The sequence below is a fragment of the Rhinoraja longicauda genome, chromosome 37 (assembly GCF_053455715.1).
Source record: "Rhinoraja longicauda isolate Sanriku21f chromosome 37, sRhiLon1.1, whole genome shotgun sequence".
Taxonomy (NCBI): Eukaryota; Metazoa; Chordata; class Chondrichthyes; order Rajiformes; family Arhynchobatidae; genus Rhinoraja; species Rhinoraja longicauda.
Window position 1 is genome coordinate 7,136,670 of NC_135989.1, and position 24,810 is coordinate 7,161,479.

At 42.5% G+C, this 24,810-nt stretch overlaps 1 protein-coding gene across 3 annotated transcripts in view; it reads left to right on the forward strand.

Annotated features, from left to right (window-relative positions):
* Nucleotides 1-24,810, forward strand: part of dock6 (dedicator of cytokinesis 6) — a 218,519-nt gene that overhangs the window by 56,014 nt on the left and 137,695 nt on the right. For all 3 annotated transcript variants that reach the window (XR_013549428.1, XM_078429227.1, XM_078429228.1), the window contains exons 14-21: nucleotides 375-537; nucleotides 7,753-7,870; nucleotides 11,395-11,465; nucleotides 14,184-14,322; nucleotides 18,140-18,241; nucleotides 20,892-20,978; nucleotides 22,327-22,558; nucleotides 24,403-24,567. Coding sequence is in view for 2 of the 3 variants with exons in the window: in XM_078429227.1 (XP_078285353.1) it covers nucleotides 375-537; nucleotides 7,753-7,870; nucleotides 11,395-11,465; nucleotides 14,184-14,322; nucleotides 18,140-18,241; nucleotides 20,892-20,978; nucleotides 22,327-22,558; nucleotides 24,403-24,567 (1,077 nt within the window). In the remaining variant the exon portion in view is untranslated. The remainder of the gene's footprint in view (nucleotides 1-374; nucleotides 538-7,752; nucleotides 7,871-11,394; nucleotides 11,466-14,183; nucleotides 14,323-18,139; nucleotides 18,242-20,891; nucleotides 20,979-22,326; nucleotides 22,559-24,402; nucleotides 24,568-24,810) is intronic.

Genomic DNA, 24,810 nt, shown 5'->3' on the forward strand with positions numbered 1-24,810 from the left:
AGCAATACCATTGTAGACTGATGAGCGGGCACTTTCTGTCATGGTGATTTATGTGATTTAGTCTTCCTCTATTTTACATAAATGCAGTTTAATCTTATACTTTTAAATTGCAGTGACACATAGTTAAGTCATTTATTTAAAGTTAATGTATAGAATACACGAGGGTAATGTACAGTAAACATTTTTGGAGACCAGCATATTCATGCATTGGGCATCCTCACTCCCCATGGATGTCAGATGGCTGTGAGTGTCTGCTGGTCTCAGCATTTAGCTCCAATCGCTGGCATCAACCTCACAGAGGGGAAAGAACATTTTGTTTTGTGCATTTCTTTGCTCTATCTTTACATCTTGAAATTGTTCCCCTCTGTTTGTAGCTCAGCTCAAGATTGATATATCTCCTGCTCCTGAAAGTCCACACTACTGCCTCTCGCCCGAGCTGCTACATGTCAAACCGTACCCAGATCCTCGAGTCCGCCCGACTAAAGAAATCCTGGAGTTTCCAGCGAAGGAGGTCTATGTTCCATACACTGCATACAGGTGATAATAAGTCTCATTCATATTAACTTAATAGTTGTGTAGGAATATAACTGCAGATGCTGGTACAAATCGAAGGTATCACAAAATGCTGGAGTAACTCAGCAGGTCAGGCAGCATCTAGGAGAGAGGGAATGGGTGACATTTTGGGTCGAGACCCTTCTTCAGACCAACTTAATAGTTCGTTTGTATCATCGCCATTGAAATAGTCCAAGTGGGAGAAGAGCATTTTGTGTTGTGCAATGCCTATAATGTCCCTTAATACTGCGTCTATATAACAATTATTGCTTCCTGGTCATGTCCCAAAATTCACTGGACCGTACTAACTGCAACCAAACTATTCTGTTTCTCTGTTTCAAAATAGGTTGCAGCAAGTTCAGTGACAATGAAGAGCTTAGGAATATCCTAAAGATTTGTTAGACAGTGTATTAAATTAAGTTTCTCTCTTCTACAATACAAATAGAAAATGCTGGAAACACTCAGCCATAGTTAAGCTGCAGTTTCTTTACCTGCCCTCATTTCATAGCTTTTGTTCATCTGTTCAAGCTCTCTCTATCTCTCTCTCTGACCCCCCTCATTCACATTCAACCAAATGACTGCATTTATCACTGATCTCCACAGCAGCCCTCATCTCAACCTTTTAGGGAAATATCCGTTGTTCTAACCATTGTTCCCCCAACTCCTCTCCAACTTAAAACTATATTGATTATGGTCTTTCCCAATTTTGACGAATGGTCTTTAACTTAATCATAGAGTCATACAGCGTGGTAACAGCCCCTTTAGCCCAACTTCCCCACGCCGACCACCATGTCCCATCTACACAAGTCCCACCTGCCTGCGTTTGGTCCATATCCCTCCAAACCTGTCCGATCCATGTACCTGTCCACATACTTCTTAAACGTCACAATAATACCTACCTCAACTACCTCCTCCGGCAACTTGTTCCATACATCCACCATCCTTTGTGTAAAAAACTTGAAACATTAAATCTTTCCTTTCTACACCTGCTGAGTATTTACAGATTTTTAAAATACTTTTATTTCAGAATCTCTGGTGATTTATTATTTTAATTTTCTCTCACTTCTAGCTTTGTCCTTTTTTAAATATTTCAATTGTCAATGAGGTGTTATTTGTGATATTTAATTGTAATCTCAGTTATAGGGAAAAAAGCAGTTGTGTATGTAAAAGCAACTTGAGCAGGTAATATTTTAGCTGGTGTTGCATGTAAAATTGTAACCCCTGTTATAAGAAAAACCCTATCAATGCCTCCCATCATTGAATATACAGGCACTCCTCAACTTACATAAGGGTTCTGTCGCACGGACCCTTGTATATGTCAAAGTCCTATGAACAACTTATACAGGTAATATTTCAGGTGGCATTGCATGTAAAATCAATCACAGGTGGAGAATCCTCCCCCTCCTTTCAGAATAATTCCACTTAAAAGTTTCTTTGGAAATTGCCAAGCAGCAAAATAGCAGTCTTGGACTGAAACAGTGCAGGGGGAAATAAAACCTGTTTCCACATAGCCTCTCTGCAGTAGTCAGACACCATTGTCTCTTAAGAACACAGTCTGTCAGTTTCACTGTGGGAGGCCTTTAAAATTGACAACCATCGCTTCCATTGTCACTTTTACAAGGAAACTATGTTGATGTAACATACAGCATCCAGTATTTTAAGCTTGCGGTAATAAAAAAAACATAGCTATTGAAAAGTCTTATATTTTGTGAGAATCCTATGGGGAAAAAACTGAAACTCTCAATTTGCCCCCATTGGCACAATTGAATTGATAACGCAGATTACTCTCACACGAGGTTTCTTAGGAACACAGCAATGGCAGAACTACCTGTGCTGCCACTGAGTCTTGGTCGGCTGGTCTCTGCAGGTCTGCACTACCGCGTCCAGCCACCAGGTGTCCTGAGTTTTGCATTGAGGGCCCTCTGGTGGCATAAACATGACAATGCAGCTTCATTTCACACAATTCCGTGTTGACTAAAACACTAAGCTGATATATTCACAAAATGCTGGAGTAACTCAGCAGGTCAGGCAGCATCTCAAGAGAGAAGGAATGGGTGACGTTTTGGGTCGAGGCCCTTCTTCAGTCTGACCCGACCCGAAATGTCACCCAAATCCTTCTCTCCTGAGATGCCGCCTGACCTGCTGAGTTACTCCAGCATTTTGTGAATAAATACCTTCGATCTGTACCAGCATTTGCAGTTATTTTCTTACAAAACACTGCTTAGTTTTAGTTTCGAGATACAGTATGGAAACAGGCACTTCAGCCCACCGTGTCCTCACCGATCATCCGTTCAGACATTTTCTATGTTATCACATCTTCTCATCCACTCCTTACACACCAGGGGCAATTTACAGAAGAATATTAACCTCCCAAACCGGCACCTCTTTGGGATGTGGGAGGAAACCGGAGCACCTGGTGGAAGCCCACGTGGTCACAGGGGTAACGTGCAAACTCCACACAGACCAAGTGCTGGAGTAACTCAATGGGTCAGGAAATAGACAGATGAAATTTCACTTTGCCTGACCCACTGAGTTCCTACAGCACTTTGTGTCGAACTTTCATTGCGTCTGTTGAGAAATAAGTCACAAAATGCTGGAGTAACTCAGCAGGTCAGGAGAGAAGGAATGGGTGACGTTTCAGGTCGAGACCCTTCTTCATACCTTCGATTTGTACCAGCATCTGCAGTTATTTTCTTACAGGCTCATAAGTCAGATCTTGCTGAATTATGCCTCTTTAGCTAAATCTTTCAACCACATTTAGCTGATATCAGGGTGATCCTGGTGAAACTAATGAGGAAAGAAAATGAGGACTGATTGTGACTATGACTCTATTATGATAGAAGCTAGATGATGTTAGATTCAGTTTAGGTACATAAGAAAAAGCAAGGAAAGGAACAGTTAAACGTGCACTGGTGCTGTTAATTATTGAGCATAATCAACAGTGACAAGGTGAATGGCCAATTTATAGGTAGATCTGAAAAGTTCCGAAGTAGCAGCAGGGATATTGGCCCTTTGTCCAAAACAGCAACGGGATGGTATGTGGACAAGCAACGTCTGGAGATTCACAACTCCCCTCTCAATCCTCTGACTTGCTGATTTACACATTTATAATTGCATGCTAATACATCATTAAGGACTCAAGAACACAGCTTTAAGGTGGGGGGGGGGGGGCACACAAAGAGTGGTGGGTGCCTGGAAAGCACTGGATGGTCTTCTTCTGTCGTATGTCTTTTAGACCTGCAGCTCCGTTGAGGCAAGCCAGGCCAACGTCTCACTGGATGGTGGTGGAGGCAGATAAGATAGGGACATTTAAGAGGATTTTAGATAAGCACATGGATCCCCAGATAGGGATATGGATGAAGTGCAGGCAGAGGAGATTAGTTTAACTTGGTATCATGTTTAGCACAGCCATTGTGTGCCAAAGTACCTGATACTGAGCTGTGCTGTTCTATGTTCTATCAGTATGAATCTTCAGGGTGGTTTTGGCCATTTATTCGGATAATTTTATGAAGAGGACCATTTGTACAATGTTAATTGTATTTATGAGACTCCAATTTAACTGCTATAAACCACGACGTATCAGCTCGAATCCTTAAAAGCGGTGCATATCAAAAAGTATTTAATACAATTCTTGGATGAATTATAGAAGCGATGAATGCCTTTGAGGGAGCTGGTAGACAATAGACAATAGGTGCAGGAGTTGGCCATTCGGCCCTTCGAGCCAGCACCGCCATTCAATGTGATCATGGCTGATCATTCTCAATCAGTACCCCGTTCCTGCCTTCTCCCCATACCCCCTAACTCTGCTATCCTTAAGAGCTCTATCTAGCTCTCTCTTGAATGCATTCAGAGAATTGGCCTCCACTGCCTTCTGAGGCAGAGAATTCCACAGATTCACAATTCTCTGACTGAAAAAGTTTTTCCTCATCTCCGTTCTAAATGGCCTACCCCTTATTCTTAAACTGTGGCCCCTTGTTCTGGACTCCCCCAACACTGGGAACATGTTTCCTGCCTCTAACGTGTCCAACCCCTTAATAATCTTATACGTTTCGATAAGATCCCCTCATGGTACAAGAGTACCATGTTAATTTGTACAATGTTTTGTTTTGAAATAAATGGGAGCGCAACTGATGTGCAAGGATTCATATTGCGAGCTACAAAGTATGAGCAAGATTCCATGCATGTGGCAACTAAGTCAGGATTTTGCAGTTTATAAATGGTGTCAAACAAAAAATTGAAATCAGATGCACGATTGAATATCTCAATCATGTTTAATTCTAACAACTTGAGGTGTGTGTATCCCCACAGATAGTCCAGTTTGTTGAATTCTATCTGTTTCACATGTGCTTTTAATGGAGAAATGGGGGTTTATTTTTATTTATTTATTTATTACTTTGGTGTCATTGTAGAGGTGCATACAACGAAATTCAGGCGCACTGCCTGAGCGGAGCTCAAATGTGCAAGATAAAAAATAACAATAAAATAACAGTAAAACAGTGAGAAAAATAAAAATCGTTCATACACTCCCGTGCACATACTGTGACACACACACACATAGATTCACACACGCATACACATTATGCCTACGTATGCACCCTTATCAGAATATATTGTCTATTGTCAATTGTCTATTAGACTTTGTCTATGGAACTGGCGCACCACAATGCTGAGAACTATATTCTGCACTCTGTACCTTCCCCTTTGCTTTACCTATTGTACTTGAGTTTGAACAGATTGTATCTATGTATGGTATTTCTGATCTGTTTGGATAGCATGCAAATTGAGAGGAATAGATCGGGTGGATGCATAGAGTCTCGTGCCCAGAGTTGGGGAATCGAGGACCAGAGGACATAGGTTCAAGGTGAAGGGGAAAAGATTTAATAGGAATCCGAGGGGTAACTTTTCACACAAAGGGTGGTGGGTGTATGGAACAAGCTGCCAGAGGAGGTAGTTGAGGCTGGGACTATCCCAACATTTAAGAAACAGTTAGACGTGGATAGGACAGGTGTGGAGGGATATGGGCCAAATGCAGTTGGGACATGTTGGCCAGTGTGGGCAAGTTGGGCCGAAGGGCCTGTTTCCACACTGTATCACTCTATGACTCTAAATATAAGAGATTGCACTCAGAAGGTCATTGTCAGAATGTGATGCCTGGGGACTGGAGCAGAGTACATGTTGTACTGGAACCCTTCAGGCACGGTGAACAATGGCAGCTGTTGGAGCAGATGTCAATGCCAGCTTCTTGCGCATTTACCTAACCTACTAAAAGCAGTCGGAAAGCCCATTTTAAAATGTCCGCGCTCCTGCGTAGACCAACAGAAACTCCAATATCTTTCTGATAATTGTCAGGAGTTATTAACTTTAACTATCACGAATGAGTATTTAACCCCACTGGGGACTGAATATTTGCCAATTTGGCACAAATTTGTGCGTGTTTGCGTCCGTGTGGGTGGCAAAGAATTTATTTACTATTGGACTGCTAATTTCTCCCTCACTTGGTTCAAGTCTGCCGAGCATTACTTTATCATAGGGAGAGGTAATGCTGTTTGTTAGTGAGCTTGATGTAAGCCAGCAGCCCAACTAGTGACCGTTTTAATATTCTCCCACCTGTCAAACAAGAAGTTTGACAAACACGTTTTATACAAAGACAGCTGTGGCTGCCTGGGTATTACTTTCCACAATAACATGAATTGCTGGACTGGATTTTGGCAATAATGTATGCAATCCGCTCCAAAAAATGAGAGTCGCACCTTCAAAGGTATTCATCCCTTCTATAATTCATACAAGAATTGTATTAAATACTTTTTGATATGCACCGCTTTTCAGGATTCTAGCTGGAGTGTCGTGGTTTGTTAAATTGGAGTCTCATAAATACAACAGGGATTTTTTAGATTTAGAGATACAACGCAGAAACAGGCCCTTCGGCCCACCAGGTCCGCGCCGCCCAGCGATCCCCGCACATTAACACGATCCTACACCCACTAGGGACAATTTTTACATTTGCCCAGCCAATTAACCTACATACCTGTATGTCTTTGGAGTGTGGGAGGAAACCGAAGATCTCGGAGAAAACCCACGGGGAGAACGTACAAACTCCGTACAGTACAGCACCCGTAGTCAGGATCGAACCTGAGTCTTTTACCTATAGTTTATTTTCATCTACATTAAGGTGAGAGAAGTTTCAAGCCAGTTGCAAAAGATAAGTGTTGCCATTTATTAATATATGCTAATGGCAGCCTTGGGGGCAGCTTGATTTTGAACAAATGTCAGGGTCTTATTTATTTTCGTAGACACCACAGTCTGCATTTCAGGAGTGGCTGTTCAAAGCATTAATCCACGAGGTGTAAAAGTGCAGCTGGCCACACAGCAGAAATAATTAATTAGGTGAAATTCAGAGCATCTTGAGGATGTGAAAGGAGCTGTACAAGCGAAGCTTGATTTGATTTTCATTACAGCTTTTAGACATTGCATGGAGGAGGTGAATTACTTTGTATTGATTGTTGAACACTTTTGCTTCCCTTTCCAAAGACATGGCACTTGAGAATGGAGACCGCATTGTTGAGGTTTACCTTTGTCTGGTTATTTAAGTGTGGGCGGGATCGTGGTGTAGCAGGTAGAGCCGTTGTATCACCGTGCCAAAGACGCGGGTTCAATCCTGATTTTGGGTGCTGTCTTGTGGAGTTTGCACGTTCTTCCTGTGGCTGCGTGGGTTTCGTCCGGGTATGTCGGTTCCCTCCCACATCCCAAAGACGTGCAGTCTTATAGGTTTAGATTTTAGATTTAGAGATACAGCGCGGAAACAGGCCCTTCGGCCTACCGGGTCCGCGCCGCCCAGCGATCCCCGCACATTAACACTATCCTACACCCTAGGGACAATTTTTACATTTGCCCAGCCAATTAACCTACATACCTGTACGTCTTTGGAGTGTGGGAGGAAACCGAAGATCTCGGAGAAAACCCACGCAGGTTAATTAGCCCTCTGTAAAATTGCCCCTCATGTGCAAGCAGTTGATACGTAAGTCAGATAACATTGAACTAGTGTGAACGGGTGAATGATGGTTGACGTGGATTCGGTGGGCTGTCTCCATGCTGTATCTCTCAATCAGGTAGCAATAAAGAGTTAGTAATGGGCAAGGCCGGTTTGTGGCTTTATTTTGAATGTGTGTTTCTCACCCTAACCCACTCTCACTGTTACCTTAGGAACCTGGTCTATGTCTACCCACAGAATTTGAATTTCAGCAGCCGTCAAGGCTCTGTGCGGAACATAACAGTGAAGATCCAGTTCATGGCAGGAGAGGATTCCAACAGCGCCATGCCGGTAAAAAGCTTTTTGCATCAATCCCTTGCAGCTTTACTCTGCAAACATATGTTAGCACCATGCCTGTTTAGTCGTGCCATCAAAGCTCATTTTGCAGAACCGAAGCAGTCCTTATTAATTATTCAGAAGTCCAAATGAAGGGCTTGTAACTGAGATGATCGCCCTTGCAAAAGGGGTAAATCAGCTTGATGCTATCAAGCTTTAACTCTGAGACTCGGCATAAAAGCAGGTTTAAAAAAATACTTAGTTCATTAATGTTTAGCCTCACAAATATCCAGGATTACTTTGTGTGCTCTTCATTAGTTTTGAAGTCCTGTCACATTGTGAAAAATACTCAGCAAGGCAATATTAGAGCTGTTTCTTGAACCTGTTTCTGTTATTGTTAACGGATGTTGGACATTATAGAATTTTTAAGTTCCATCTCATCAGGCTATAGGTTGATTGTCTTAAATGAAGATTAGTTTACTTTAGTTTATTGTCACGTGTACAGTGAAAAGCATTTATGGCGTGCTAACCAGTCAGCGGAAAGACAATACATGATTACAATTGAGCCATTCGCATTGTATTGATACATGATAAGGGAATAACGTTTAATGCAAGATAAAGTCAGTAAAGTCCGATCAAAGATAGTCCAAGGGTCTCCGGTGAGGTAGATAGTAGTTCAGGACTGCTCTCTAGTTGTGGTAGGATGGTTCAGTTGCCTGATAACAGCTGGGAAGAAACTGTCTCTGAATCTGGAGGTGTGCGTTTTCACACTTCTATATCTATTGCCCGATGTGAGAAGGGAGAAGAGGGAGTGGCCAGGGTGCGACTTGGCCTTGATTATGCTGCTGGCCTTGCCGAGCATAGCTCCTTTGACATTGTCCTGAAACTTTGAGGTTCTCGGAAAGAATACATGTGAGACAGTGCAATAAAATCATGACTTGAGCACAGGGAGGAGGAGGAGTGTGGGGAATTGGAACCTGCACACGGAGGAAAAGGAACGAGGTTTTGTTAATGAATAAACATAGCATCAAAATAAAGGCAGGATCCGTGCAATAGGCGGAGTTGCTGGAAGCCACAGGGTCGAGAGAGATCTTACTTTATTAGAAGCTTTTCCAGACAATGGATTCTGTGTTTGACAGGAGCAGGTAAAACTTCATCAAAGTTTAACTGTGGGAAGAGTTATTTAATACCAAACGCCAAAGCATGTGACTTTCCCACGTTTAGTGAGCCAGCATGCTCCTTTCACACAGATTTCACCCTTTGCTTCTTGATACTGAAAAAGTTATATAACCAATTTTCACCTGCATTTGTACCGTTTTACAGGGTAGATACTTTGCAGAAGTACATGATGTACTTGCTGCTGTACCTAAACTATTTCAAGCTCATTCATTGATGCTTGAGAAAATCGCAAGAACTTTTACTCCCACGGGATTTTTGTGAAATATCAAGTGTATTCATTAACAAGTTACCCGTGGTATTATCCGTTTAAATCGTTTAAATGTTGAAATCGTAAACTTTCTTCGATGTTACAAGAGTTTATGTGGAATTTGTCTTCACTTGCTGCCTGCAGTGAAATTTATAATCTATATCCACCTTAAGGTTTGTTCTTCCCACTTTACTATTTTCTGCTAATAGTGATGATTCTTCGCTCGACTGGTTCAATAGTTATCCATAGTTTAGTTTAGTTTAGTTTAGAGATACAGTGCAGAAACAGGCTCTTCGGCACAGTGAGTCCTCACCGACTGGCGATCCCCGCACATCCCACGCACACTAGGGATAATTTTACACTTATACCAAGTCAATTAACCTACAAACCTGTACGTCTTTGGAGTGTGGGAGGAAACCGAAGGGTTCAGTGAAAACATACGCAGGTCAGAGGGAGAGCGTACAAACTCTGTACAGACAGCACCCATAGTCGGGATCGAACCCAGATCTCCGGCGCTGCAAGCGCCGTAGGGCAGCAACTCCACCGCTGTGCCACCGTGCCACCCATAATCATGCTTGCTCCATATCATGTCCACAGTTCTTTTGTCGCAAAAGCTCAAGTAGTAAGCAAGGCCTGAAAACAAGACTCGCACACAAAATGTCTGGTAACAGGATGGCTCCATAGTAACTAGGAGCAGGCACCCAGCACTGTCTTCACATGTGTGGCCACATATTTCTCTGTTGCTGACCCCTCCAAGCCCATTTCTTTCATGTCAAGTCAAGTCAATTTTATTTGTATAGCACATTTAAAAACAACCCACGTTGACCAAAGTGCTGTACATTTGATTAGGTTCCAATAGAAAAAAAAATGAAAACATACAGTAGTACGCAAACAGTTCACAGCGCCTCCTCAATGAGCCTCAAACGCTAGGGAGTAGAAATATGTTTTGAGCCTGGACTTAAAGGAGTCGATGGAGGGGGCAGTTCTGATCGGGAGAGGGATGCTGTTCCACAGTCTAGGAGCTGCAACCGCAAAAGCGCGGTCACCCCTGAGTTTAAGCCTAGACCGCGGGATAGTGAATAGCCCCAAGTCGGCCGATCTGAGGGACCTGGAGTTAGAGAGGGGGGTTAGAAGATTTTTGATGTAGGGGGGGGAGTGTCCATTTAGGGCTTTATACGTGAATAGGAGGAGCTTGAAGTTGATTCTGTACCGTACAGGGAGCCAGTGGAGAGAGGCCAGAATCGGGGTGATGTGGTCCCTTTTACGGGTACCCGTCAGGAGTCTCGCTGCGGCGTTTTGGACCAGTTGCAGGCGGGACAGGGAAGATTGGCTGATCCCAGTGTATAGGGAGTTGCAGTAGTCTAGGCGGGAGGAAATGAAAGCGTGAATGATTTTTTCTGTGTCGTCGAATTTTCATGAACAGAAAATGCTGGAAAAACTCAACAGATCATGCAGCAGATATGAATAGAGAAAGTTTATGTTTCAGGTCAAAGACCTTGCACCAGAATGGGAAAGAGAATAACAAATTTGTCTTGTTAGCTGTTTTAAGAGGCTTTTGTATAGATACATGGATATGCAAGGAATGGAGGAATATGGATCACATGCAAGCAGATGAGATTAGTTTATCTTGGCATCATATTCGACACAGATGTTATGAGCCAAAGGTCCTGTTCCTGTGCTATACATTTCTGTGCTCTATGCATTTCTTAGCCGCCATAGATGCTGCTTGACCCATTGAGTTCTTCTAGTAGATTTCTTTCCTCTAGATTCCAGCATCTGCAATCTCATGGGTCTTCAGGTACAAGGTTTTGTTGCTCACCATTCCTTTCTTCGCTGTTCGGTGTTGGCTTTGAGTATCTATCCATTTGTCTTCCCTGTCTACTGCATTTCACCTAAGACATGATTTTATGCAAAGCTATCTCCGTGTGCTGCCACTTTTACATCCACTTGATTCTATGCATCTTTCAGTAGCTTCCACTGTTTTAGATACAAGGCCATAAATTTGTGACTTGGTTTGATGGTTTTGATTTCAATGATTTAATCAGCATCAGCTGATCACTTGTCCTGCACAGTACATCCTGACTATTTGTTTCTGCTTTCTGTATAAATGCAGGTTATCTTTGGGAAGTCCAGCTGTGCTGAATTTTCAAGAGAAGCATATTCTGCGGTGGTGTACCACAACAAGTGAGTTCCTTATCTTAAGTCATACAAAAGAATTAGATGCAAAACAGATGTTTCTGCTTGTTATTCTAATGTGCTGCAGCGTCAAAAATAAATTACACCTTCTTTTGTTAGTGTGACTATGTCAGCTGTCCATGAAAGATCTTCAGTTGTTTGCCTCCATGGAAAGGAGGTCAATTCTCTGAATGCATTCAAGAGAGAGCTAGATAGAGCTCTTAAGGATAGCGGAGTCAGGGGGTATGGGGAGAAGGCAGGAACGGGGTACTGATTTAGAATGATCAGCCATGATCACATTGAATGGCGGTGCTGGCTCGAAGGGTCGAATGGCCTACTCCTGCACCTATTGACTATTGTCTATCCCTTGCATGGTGCAACTGAATAATGGAGAGTTGCTGTTTTGTCACCTTGCACCTTGGCAGCACTTTAATCTGTGCACTGCTAGAAGCTGTCAGAAGTTCTGTAAAGGACTGAATCAGTGGCCCGCCATAACAACCAAAGCCTCAGCAGATTCAACCTTTGTAATCTTTGAGTCTTGCTTATATAGTCTGAAGTAGTCAGGTCACAGACACGCATCACAAGTTGAATCAATAAAATAGCTACTCTAATGACGTTGCCTGGGACTTACACATCATAACTAACTGTGGAAAGTGATTTAGTGTTCCCTGCCCCATCTTGTCCAGTTATCGGCAGCTCAAACATCACTGATTTCCCTCAATCATTCTGTTGCATCATCTTCATTCCAGCACTGGATAACTTGTTGTTGATTCACCAGTCGACTTGCTTCATTCTGAATATTGACATTGAATGCCTGAAGAAGATATTGGGAATTAAGGATGGGAAGTAGCTAAGTGGTGAAATTTATTGACAGGGGCTCTCTTAAAATAGTTTTTCAGAACAGATCGCAAACCTTTTTTTGAGGTTACACCTTTTCTGAAAAAGCTTCCACTTTGACATTTGATAAACGTTTCCATAAACTAAATACCAATTCCTTGTATATGAGCCTAGGCCATCAGAACCAACAAACCATTGCAGTTATAGACAATAGACAATAGGTGCAGGAGTAGGCCATTCGGCCCTTCGAGCCAGCACCAACATTCAATGTGATCATGGCTGATCATTCTCAATCAGTACCCCGTTCCTGCCTTCTCCCCATACCCCTGACTCCGCTATCCTTAAGAGCTCTATCTAGTTCTCTCTTGAATGCATTCAGAGACTTGACCTCCACTGCCTTCTGAGGCAGTGAATTCCACAAATTTACAACTCTCTGACTGAAAAAGTTTTTCCTCATCTCCGTTCTAAATGGCCTACCCCTTATTCTTAAACTATGGCCCCTGGTTCTGGTCTCCCCCAACTCCCCCAGTTCAGTTCAGTTTATTGTCAACTGTACTGAGGTACAGTGAATTGAACATTTTAAGCAGAACTAGAACTGGCAAGTTTTCAGAGCCATCAGAGGAAATATTGAGGCAGGTACAATAACAACATTTAAAATATATTTGGACAGGTACATGGAGAGGAAAGGTTTAGAGAGATATGGGCCAAACATGAGCAAATGGGACTAGCTTAGATGAGGCACGTTAGTAGGCATGGATAAGTTGGGCCGAAGAATCTGTTTTCTTGCTGCATGACTATGACTCAGACTCATTTCTGGCCTCATGTTATCATTAAATTGACACAAGACTCAAGCAATAATGACGGGAAATACAGGGGAGAACTTAAATACCATCATAGAGAAGTAGTATCAAGCAGACTAACTGTGTTAAAGGCTGATAAGTCCCTCGGAGATGATAGATGTGGCGACACAGATAATGAATGCATTGGTTGTCATATTCTAAAAGTGTTTGGAAAAGTACCAGATGATTGGAAATCTGCCAAAGTGATAGCCTTATTCAAAAAGAGAGGGAAGGAAAATGCAACTATCTAGTCTGGTGGTCTAATGTCTATCAGTGTAAAATATTGCAATAATTTAAGGAGTCTACTAGTTGGGGGCAACCTCTGGCAAGGGCGCATCTCTACTGGATGAACATAATGCTTTATGTGCCCATTTTTAACAGGCAAACAAGCTCCAGGTCAGCCTGTCCCCAAACCCCTGCTGGCTCTGACCCATTCATCTCGGTGACAGAAGTCAGATCTGCTTCCAGGAGAATAAACTATGGGATGAAAGTGAACGACGCATCCACATTAGTATTTGCTTACTTACCAGAATAGCACACAAAATCTGACACATTGTGCGATCTTTATGTGGCATTTAAGAGGCCCTTCGATAGGCCTCTTTGAAGACCCGAAACATCGTCTCTTCCTTTTCTTTAGAGATGCTGCCTGACCTGCTGAGTCACTCCAGCTTTTTATGTCTACCTTAGATAGGCACATGGATATCAGAATAGCCTGAATAGCCTTTATTGTCATCCAAAAAAAAGAAGTATTTTGGACGAAATTCCATTACCCACAGTCCAACAATAAAAGCAATAAAAATAAGCAATAACACACACAATCACAAACCAACACAAAACAAAAAGAAAGTGAGTCTCCTCCAGTCACCTCCTCACTGTGATGGAAGGCCAGAATGTCTTGTCTCTTCCCAGAGATATGCAGAGAATAGAGTGATATATGGATCACGTGCAGGCAGAGGAGATTAGTTTAACTTCGCATCATGTTTGACACGCACGTCGTGGGCTGAAGGGCCTGTCTCCTGCCGCACTGTTCAATGTTCTTGTTTTTCCACAGATCTCCAGAGTTTTACGAGGAAATTAAAATGAAAATCCCAGCGAACCTGACAGATAATCATCACCTGCTCTTCACCTTTTACCACATCAGCTGCCAGCAGAAACCCAGTTCGTCGCTGGAGACACCAGTGGGCTACACGGTAAGTGGCTTTGGATCGTTAAAGCAGCCAATGCAATTCTAGGCAGGGCTCCAAAGGGAGTTAAAGATAATGAATAAACCCTTCCTTATGTTTCTCATGTTAATTAAATATTAGCGTTTGCTCAACATTTAAACTGGTGGGTTGGAATCGTTTCCTTTTTGGAACTATTTCCAAAATAATCTTTCTTTTGGATACTTGTCAAATACACTGAATGTTGATTAACCAGTTCTACAGTAAATTCAACTAAAATTGGCACTTAAATAATCAAATCCCAACATGTTGGTGCAGCTCACAGATGCTGTTGGGATTTTATGTAATTTATCTTGCTTTTACTTGACATTAAGTGATAACACTGAGGAGTTGGGTCCGTTAAGTATTTATACTAATAGTGCAATCTAAACTACAGGCTCAAACGACTCTGCAATAATATTGTCAATGCAGGATATTATTGGGGGAATAGAAGTATTTCTGACAAGTAGGAAGGAAACACGGGGAAACAGGAACCCGACGAGTAGTGTGGGAATGTGGCCCCAGGGAATGTGGGACTGGGTCCAAGGGAGTGGGAATGTGGGAACGGGGCTCCGGGGAGTAGAGGGGGAAAGTGGAGATGGGCGTAGGTAGTGGAGGGAAAGAGTGGGAATGGACCTAGGGAGTGAAGTGGAGAGGACACCACATGAGATCCTTCTTCCCTGTGGCTATCAAAATACAACTCCTCCCACCTTTTGTCGTGGGGTAGACTGACCCCCCTTCCCAAATCTTTGTACATCCCCAATCCTTTATACTCGTCACTTTAATTTCACGTTTCGTGTATCTTGTGTTTTTATGACTGTTGGCAGGTCAAGTTCCCTCCTGGGATAAATAAAGTTCTATCGTATCAGAGTGGTAATGGACCCAGGGAGTGAAGGGAGACTGTGGGAACAGGGCTCCGAGGAGTGGAGGGGGAGTGTGGAAACGGGGCCCCAAGGAGGAAGGGACAGGAAGTGTGGGAACAGGGTCCCGGTTGTGGGAACATGGCCTCCGGGAGTGCGGGAACTGGTGAACGGGAGGCACAGAAGTAGAATGAGAAACAAATGTTTCCCATTTGCCTGGGGTATCAAACGTAATCAATGGTGAAAAAAGACACAGAGTGCTGGAGTAACTCAGCGGGTCAGGCAGCAGCTCTGGAGGTCAAGGAAAGGTGACGTTTCGCATTGTGACCTTTCTTAAGACCTTCTTAATCGGAGCCTTTTTAAAAGCAGTTTAGACATTTGTCTAAGAAAATAACTGCAGATGCTGGTACAAATCGATTTATTCACAAAATACTGGAGTAACTCAGCAGGTCAGGCAGCATCTCGGGAGAATTTATCGAGTGTTGAGGGCGTGAAGAAGGGTCTCGACCCGAAACGTCACCCATTCCTTCTCTCCCGAGATGCTGCCTGACCTGCTGAGTTACTGCAGCATTTTGTGAATAAATAGACATTTGCCTTATTCATTTCTTTCATCAGAGCTAGATGGGAAGTGGATGCAAGTGAATCAGGATTTACCAAGAGTCAGATGGTGGATTATTGGAATCTTACTGTACCTAGAAGGGTCTCGACCCGAAACGTCACCCATTCCTTCTCTCCTGAGATGCTGCCTGACGTACCGAGTTACTCCAGCATTTTGTGAATAGATTTAACAAACAGTTGCCGTACGATTTGTCATAAAATGGCCTAACATTTTAGCAGATTTTTAGGATAAAAAGTCCCCGTAACTTTGTTACATAAATGAGTGAGTGGGTGGGATTAAAGACGCACGTCAAGCACATTCAGATCCTGATACTCAGCAGGAGTTAAACTAAGCACAGCGACACCTTTGTTGCAGGCTGCTATTTAATTGCAATGAAAATATGTGTGCATGTGACACTTGCCGTCAATTATGTGTAGGAAAGAACTGCAGATGCTGGTCAGGTATAACGTACTGTCCCCATTGCGCCTGTTATTGTTGCTCAAAAGAGAAATCAAGGACAGGTAGTTCTGATATAACCTGATAGCTGTGCTCTTTTCAAGCCTTGTGTGATTAAAATAATTGCATCAAAGCGGAAAAGGGGGTTTGAGAAGTTATTTTTTCAACAGGATTTTCAAAAATTAAAGTATTTTCGATAACAATAAGTTTACTTTTATTACTGCAAGCTAAAGGAGCACTGCTATTTTTGATTATTTTCCGTCGTGCTGCTTGCAACATGTCGCCACAGACAGACGCCGTCTTTATGATCTGTTGTGCTACTATAAGTAAGAATTTCAATTTCAGTCTGAGGAAGGGTCTCGACCCAAAACGTCGCCCATTCCTTCTCTCCAGAGATGCTGCCTGACCCGCTGAGTTACTCCAGCTTTTTGAGTCTACCTAAGAATTTCATTGTTCTATCTGGGACAAATGAAACACTCTTGGCTCTTGACTACTGATGGCTGCATGTTGTGTTGTTTAGCCCAGTATCCTTGCACAAGTGTCATTAGAAGCAATTTCAATGCTACCCACAGTTAAAGTAGCATTCTTAAGAGACAATAGTATCTGATTACTGTGAGGAGGTTACACAGAACTATTTTTTCCCCCCTGAGACGTTTTTTTCCTCAGACGAGCAATATTGTGGTTGTTCATTTCCAAAGTAACTTTTAAGTGGTTCTCTCTAGTCCCCGATCGAAATTTAATTATAATAATTCAACCCACGATGCACATAGTGTTCCCTAATACATCATTCATGTTATATCCAACTCATGTTATGGAAATGTGCAATAGCAGAACCATCTGTATATGAGTTCGAAGGAACTGCTGATGCTGGTTTAAGCTAAAGATAGACACAAAATGCTGGACTAACTCAGCGAGACAGGCAGCATCTCTGGGGAGAAGGAATGGGTGACATTTCGGAACGAGACCCTTCCCCAGACTGACACTCAACCCGAAACTTCACCCATTCCTTCTCTCCAGAGATGCTGCCTGTCCTGCTGAGTTACTCCGGCATTTTGTGTCTATTATCTATAGCGTGTTCTGTTTCCAGTATTTGTTCCCTGCTATGCATTTACAACTCCCTATTAAAAAATATTTGAGATTATTTGCAGAAAGGTACAGAATTTCCAGCAGGCACTTTCTCTGTGTACTTCATTACTTGCTACCTGGATCGCTGGGAAAAAGTTAGTGTTCCTGAAAGTTACTCCATTCTTTGCCATGGGATAACCAACCCTATTAGATATGGGAACTTAGCCGGCTTCAGAAAAGCATGCACTAACTCTACACTATGGTTTTAAGTGCCTCCAGGGCAAGTGAATTACTGTTCCCTAATGAAGGGTCTCGACCAGAAACATCACCCATTCCTTCTCTCCAGAGATGCTGCCTGTCCCGCTAAGTTACTCCAAAGACGTACAGGTATGTAGGTTAATTGGCTGGGCAAATGTTTAAAAAAAAAAAAAATTGTCCCTAGTGTGTGTAGGATAGTGTTAATGTGCGGGGATCGCTGGGCGGCGCGGACCCGGTGGGCCGAAGGGCCTGTTTCCGCACTGTATCTCTAAATCTAAAATCTAAATCTAAATTTTGTGTCTATGTCCGAGTTGAACCAGCATCTGCAGTTCTTTCCTGCATGTTTTTTCTAGCTGTTGGTTTGACGGGAATAAATACATTTATAGTGAGAGTTATTACAATGTTTCAGACAATTCTGTTCAGCCCTGTTATTGCCTCCAATTCTCCCAATGTTGTTGGTTGTTTGCTTACAGTAGCATAACATGAAAGCTCTAGAGTTGAAGATTAGATGCCCTGTGTTGCTAGTATTGGTATAGTCTCTAATTTCAAACTTTCTAACCCACTCATTTAGTGGATCCCTTTAATGCAACATGGCCGCCTCCGAACGGGGCAATTCAGCCTTCCTGTGTCCGTGGACAAGCCACCGCCCAGTTACTCGGTCCTCACTCCCGATGTAAGTATGATCAAATGCCACATTACTTCATTCTCTGCTTCCTCCTCATGCCTGGATTTAGTATTGAAATAATAAACCTGCATCGGCTCCTGCCTGTCCTGTCTCAAGCTTTGCAACCGTAGTTACCATTCCTCCAATTCATCTGTGTATGAAGGAACTGCAGATGCTGATTTAAACTGAAGATAGACACTAAAAGCTGGAGTCTGAAGAAGGGCCTCGACCCGAAACGTCACCCGTTCCTTCTCTCCAGGGATGCTGCCTGTCCCACTGAGTTACTCCAGCTTTTTGTGTCTATCCTCCTATTCATCTATTTTTAAAAAAATGTATGTTTGATGTCACTTAATTACTAACGTATGACTTGTCAACCCTTAGTATAAGAAAATAACTGCAGATGCTGGTACAAATCGATTTATTCACAAAATGCTGGAGTAACTCAGCAGGTCAGGCAGCATCTCGGGAGAGAAGGAATGGGTGACGTTTCGGGTCGAGACCCTTCTTCAGACTGATGTCGGGGGTGGGACAAAGGAAGGATATAGGTGGAGACAGGAAGATAGAGGGAGATCTGGGAAGGAGGAGGGGAAGGGAGGGACAGAGGAGCTATCTGAAGTTGGAGAAGTCAACGTTCATACCACCGGGCCGCAAACTGCCCAGGCGAAATATGAGGTGCTGCTCCTCCAATTTCCGGCGGGCCTCACTATGGCACTGGAGGAGGCCCATGACAGAGAGGTCAGACTGGGAATGGGAGGGGGAGTTGAAGTGCTGGGCCACCGGGAGATCAGTGGCGTTAATGCGGACCGAGCGCAGGTGTTCAGCGAAGCGATCGCCGAGCCTGCGCTTGGTTTCGCCGATATTAGCTTTGGCATTATGAATCTTGGCCATTGGCTAATTCTCCCCAATAAGAAGATTCAGTGAGACCTCATTAGGAAATGTTTATGAAGCTACAGTTTGGGGCATCATTGACTCGGAGCAGATGGTATTGGAGGGCAAGAAATTAAATACAATTTTCTAATCTTGAGGTTTGAGTAAAATAAATACCCTTGCTGGAGAAACAAGAAACTGCAGCTGCTGGAATCCTGAACAAAAGACTACGTACTGGAGGAACCCAGCAGGTGAGGCAGCATCCGTGGAGGGAATGGTCAGATGACATTTATCCACAGATGCTGCCTGACCCACTGGGTTCCTCCAGCACTTTGTGTTTTGTTACCCTCAAGGCTGCTGTGCTTCGCAATTGGAAACTGGTCCTTCAGCATCTAAAAAAAAATTGTTAGGATAGAGCAGGATTAACAGCTGATTAATGTTAACCATCTTTAATCAGCTGATTAAAGCTGCTTTATAAAACCTTGCATTATTTTTTCCAAATATGTTGATTTACAGTATTATAATACCTAGCTGACACATGACTGCATTCGCATTCCGCAGATAGTGGTTTTCTTTGAAAGGCATGGTGTGGGTAAAACGCAAATATACTTTTGTGAATGTATGTTAAATTTGACTACTTGGTTACAGTGATCCCTCAAGTTTTACTTCCTCTGCCAGATGACATTACATTGTACTGTTGGTTGTCGGCTTACAGTTAGGTTTCCCCAGCTGGCACTTTGGTATTTTGTCCTTTTTCAATGGGAGGAAGGCAGAAGGTTGTGGGAGAGAGGAAGTTTATTCCATTCTTTAGGTATCCGCACATTCTGCAGTTCAGATGAAACTTCGTGTCGAGAAATCTGCATCCTAAATCGTATTGTGCTCCTGAGAAGGTTTGATTTACAAAGGAAACTATGGAATATATATGTGGGAACGAACTGCAGATGCTGGTTTTAAATTTGAAGGTAGACACAAAATGCCGGAGTAACTCAGCGGGACAGGCAGCATCTCTGGAGAGAAGGGTCTCGACCTGAAAAGTCACCCATTCCTTCTCTCCAGAGATGCTGCCTGTCTTGCTGAGTGACTCCAGCACTTTGTGTCTACCTGTGGAATATATAGTTTGTGGGATAGTCAAGATCTATTAATATGGAAGTTTATGTCCCACTTGCGGTTGATGTTATTTTACTTGTTATTGGGATGCATGTTGCAATAGCAATTAGTATGTCCATATTATCCTGGATGCTCATGATGAGCCAAGATCTCCCATCATGGGAGTTCCTCCATTTTAGATTTAGATTTTTAGATTTTTTTAGATTTAGAGATACAGCGCAGAAACAGGCCCTTCGGCACACCGGGTCCGCGCCACCCAGCGATCCCCGCACACTAACACTATCCTACACCCACTAGGGACAATTTTTACATTTACCAAGCCAATTAACCTACATACCTGTACGTCTTTGGAGTGTGGGAGGAAACCGAAGATCTCGGAGAAAACCCACGCAGGTCACGGGGAGAACATACAAACTCCGTACAGACAGCGCCCGTAGTCAGGATCGAACCTGAGACTCCGGCGCTGCATTCGCTGTAAGGCAGCAACTCTACCGCTGCGCCACCGTGCCGCCCATTGTAGGTATTCCCACAGTGCTATTGGGCAAACAGTTCTAATATTTAGACTTCATCTTTCCTATATGCCATGCTCATGGTAAATTATCAGTTCTTGCCATGAACATCATGAGCATCTAAGTTTGCGTCCATATATTTATAAATGTTTTGCTCTTATTTTGTGTTTAAAAAGGTCCAGCTGCCAGGTATGAAGTGGGTCGACAACCACAAAGGAGTCTTTAATGTGGAAGTGCTGGCATCATCATCAGTCCATACCCAGGTACAAGTGCATTGCTTGGCTGATCCTACGCTCTAAAAGCTCTCAAACAACTCTCTTAAAACTTTGCTCCCTTTCAGAAGACAGATTTTACTCTTATTTCGGGCTAGAAAATCCAACCGCGAGAGTTTGTAAATGCAAGGAACTGTGAGCATCCAGGGGAATAGTAGGATGGATATCTTCCCAAACCTCCGATGACTCTTTGCATCGTTTTTATTGAAGAGTTTTAAGACAATCCAGTCGCATAATTTTTTTTTAATGAAGATTACAATCATTATACTCTTGATAACTGCAAAGGGTGTATGATCCATATGGCCTTTCAGAGTTAACGCAGCTTCACGGCTTTCCTCCATCCTAAACCTCCAGCTGCATCTTGTAACTCAGCATACTCAGATCAAGCAGCCACCAGAATAATCTCCATTCCAAATGTTTATCCTGCCTGGTGTGCAAACGTCCCAGAATATAAACACCGGATTGAATGGACAAGTAAATCCTGCCTCTTGATATAATTTCACCTCCAAATGAAAACAGATTTAAGATAATAGACAAAAACACCAGTGATTTGTTATGATCCATGATATGTGGGTACATTGATATGTGGTTGAACTTGATTCAGCATATCCTTAAAAGGAAATTGAATGAAGATTTGTAAGAGAAAACAATTATTAAAATAACAACCTAAATTGGTTGCTCTTGAGCGGCATTATTTTTATATAAATAATGCACAGAAACCTGGAATTATTCCAAATTATTATGAATTTATATCCTATTTTCTTGATAAACGATTGTGATAAACAAATGTAAAATGGAATTCATGCATTTTCATTCACACTATTTTCCAAAGGCCTGGTCTTCCTTTTTGTTAAAAGTTTTGTTTATTTTCTGAGATCAATGGTATTTATTATCCATCTTTAATTGTCCTTGAGCCGAGAGGTTATTTTGATTAAAAGGCGACTGTGCTGGATCTGGATTATATGGTAGAGCAGCCTGGGTATGGATGAGGAATCATTCAAGGATACATGCACATGGAAACATAGAAAATAGGTACAGGAGTAAGCCATTCGGCCCTTCGAGCCAGCATTCAATATGATCACGGCTGATCATCCAGAATCAGTACCCACTTCCTGCTTTCTCCCCATATCCCTTGATTCCGTTAGCCCTAAGAGCCATATCCAACTCTCTCTTGAATACATCCAGTGAATTGGCCTCCACTGCCTTCTGTGGCAGAGAATTCCACAGATTCACAACTCTGGGTGAAAAAAAAATTCCTCATCTCAGTCCTAGATGAGGAATCGTTCAAGGGTACATGCACAGAGCTTGATTAATCACTGATTGTGCTTTTAATCCTTAGGACCAATTTCTGGATAAGTTTTTTACTCTAGTGCATGTTCTGGAAGAATATTCTTTCCCGTTTCGACTGAAGGATGTGATCATCACAGAGAATAATGTGGAGACAGAACTGAAGGCCAGTATAAACAACCTGCGGTCAGCAAAGATGGAACCACTTCTTCGATTTGTCCACCATGTCCTCAACAAACTCATCCTCCTAATTGTGCGGCCTCCAGTTATCAACGGCCAAATAGGTATAAGCCGACTTTCTCCACAAAGCTCGCATGTGCCATTTATTATTTGGAACAGTTCATTATATCTCATCATTTAGCCTCGCAGAGAAAGCATCTCTAATAACTCAGTGCGGAACTTACCAATGTTAAGCAGTGAAACAAAGTGGCCTTTAGGATGCCATAACAATTGATAGGACACTTGAGACAACAGCTGAAATAGTCATTAGCTCATAAGTAATGGGAGCAGAATTAGGTAATTTGGCCCATCAAGTCTAGTACCCCATTCAATCATGGCTGATCTATCTCTCCCTCCTAACCCCATTATCCTTCCTTCTCACCATAACCCCTGACATCCGCACTAATCAAGATAGTCCGTCTCAATGTCATTCCTGCAAAAGCAGTTACAAAATGAAGGAGATGATCAGGGGTCCAGCTATTGCTACCTTGGTTTTCCAAGTAGAACATTTTCTTTGAGAGAATGCTGAGGGAACTGAATATTGTTCCTTCAACTTTTAATTTCCTAGCTGTAAATCATGTTAGGCCATGTTCCCGGGGCAACTTTAATCTGTCCACTCATTGGATTCTGTTTCCTTCATTTGAAGCACAACCACAGTGGGGCTATTGACATGCTTCCTTATTACCATCTTGTGTTTGGGAGAGAAGGAGTGGGTGACGTTTCAGTCTCAAGAAGGGTCTCGACCCGAAACGTCACCCATTCCTTCTCTCCTGAGATGCTGCCTGACCTGCTGAGTTACTCCAGCATTTTGTGAAATAAATACCTTCGATTTGTACCAGCATCTGCAGTTATTTTCTTACACTTCTTGTGTTTGGGAGATTGATTTCCTCAACAAAGGATATCAAGATGTGACTGTTCATCTGATGAAGAATCTCGACCGAAACGTCACCTATTCCTTTTCTCCAGAGATGCTGCCTGACTCGCTGAGTTACACCAGCATTTTGTGTCTATCTTCAGTGTAAACCAGTATCTGCAGTTCCTTCTCACACATATCACAATTAACACTGTACGAAAATTCATTTGTAATATGAACATTAGCCAGGGTAATGATTTGATTTGTAGTGCTCTTGCTACAGTGCGTAGCACACCATTGTGAAGCCAGGTCAAGCAAATCACTTCCTTTAGGGGAACTGGCAACATCCATAGCAATGGCTCCATCTGCTCTTAGTTTTCCAGGAGCAGGATTTACCTCAAAACTCCACCTCCTCTCTGTGTTGCTATGTTTTGTAGCTGTATATTGCCTCACAACTCTCATGCATAACATTCAACATGCCTTTAGATGGATGTTTGGCAGACTGCTGCAGTACAACATCAGATAAATAATCTACAGAAAATTCATAGCTTGCCACAATTTGGACTCTCCAATGGTCACATTGACACAAACTTTTCAATAAAATTAAACTATTATAAATCTGGAAGTTCAAACTTGCCAAACTGTATTCCTGCAATGATGTGTGAGTTCAGGGCGACACAGTCACCGGGTACTCCGGTTTCCTCCCATATTCTGAAGACGTACAGGGTTGTAGGTTAATTGGCTTTGGTAAAATTGTCCCTAGTGCGTAGGATAGTGCTGGTGTACGAGATGATCGCAGGTCGGCATGGACTCGGTGGGCCGAAGGGCCTGTTTCCTTGCTGTATGTCTAAGGTCTAATGGTGTAGCACACGAATGGCATATTAATGCATCATCTTTACAGTTTTAAATAAACTATAAATGTTAAAAAATGGCTGTAAAATATATTGTCAAGGCAGAGGAAATGCAAATTGACAGATTAATACTTTGCCATGTTGTCATCAAATAGATTAATTCCCTGAAAAACAGAATAAGGATATAAATCTTTTTATATTTCAGTAAATCTGGGTCGAGCTGCTTTTGAAGCAATGGCTCAGCTCGTCAATCAAATCCATAAAAACTTAGAAGGAAATCAAGACCAACATGGCCGCAACAACCTGCTGGCATCCTATATATATTATATGTTTCACCTTCCAGACAGTGACCACCATCCGCAGTTCCCCGGTATGTATACGTGTGAATGCTGTACTTAACCTGGGATAATATGTAATTACTGCACAAAATGTTTGCCTTCGTCAGGGTGACTCGTTAGTACACTCTGAAAAACTAACATAAAGTCTGTCAGAATATCCATTTGTAAATGTCAGTTGGGAATTTATAATGGAAAAATAAAAATAAATCAAGCTGACTTTGAAGTAAGGACTTAATTATATGTGCCAATTATCTGTGCCCTTCACTTGAAGAATC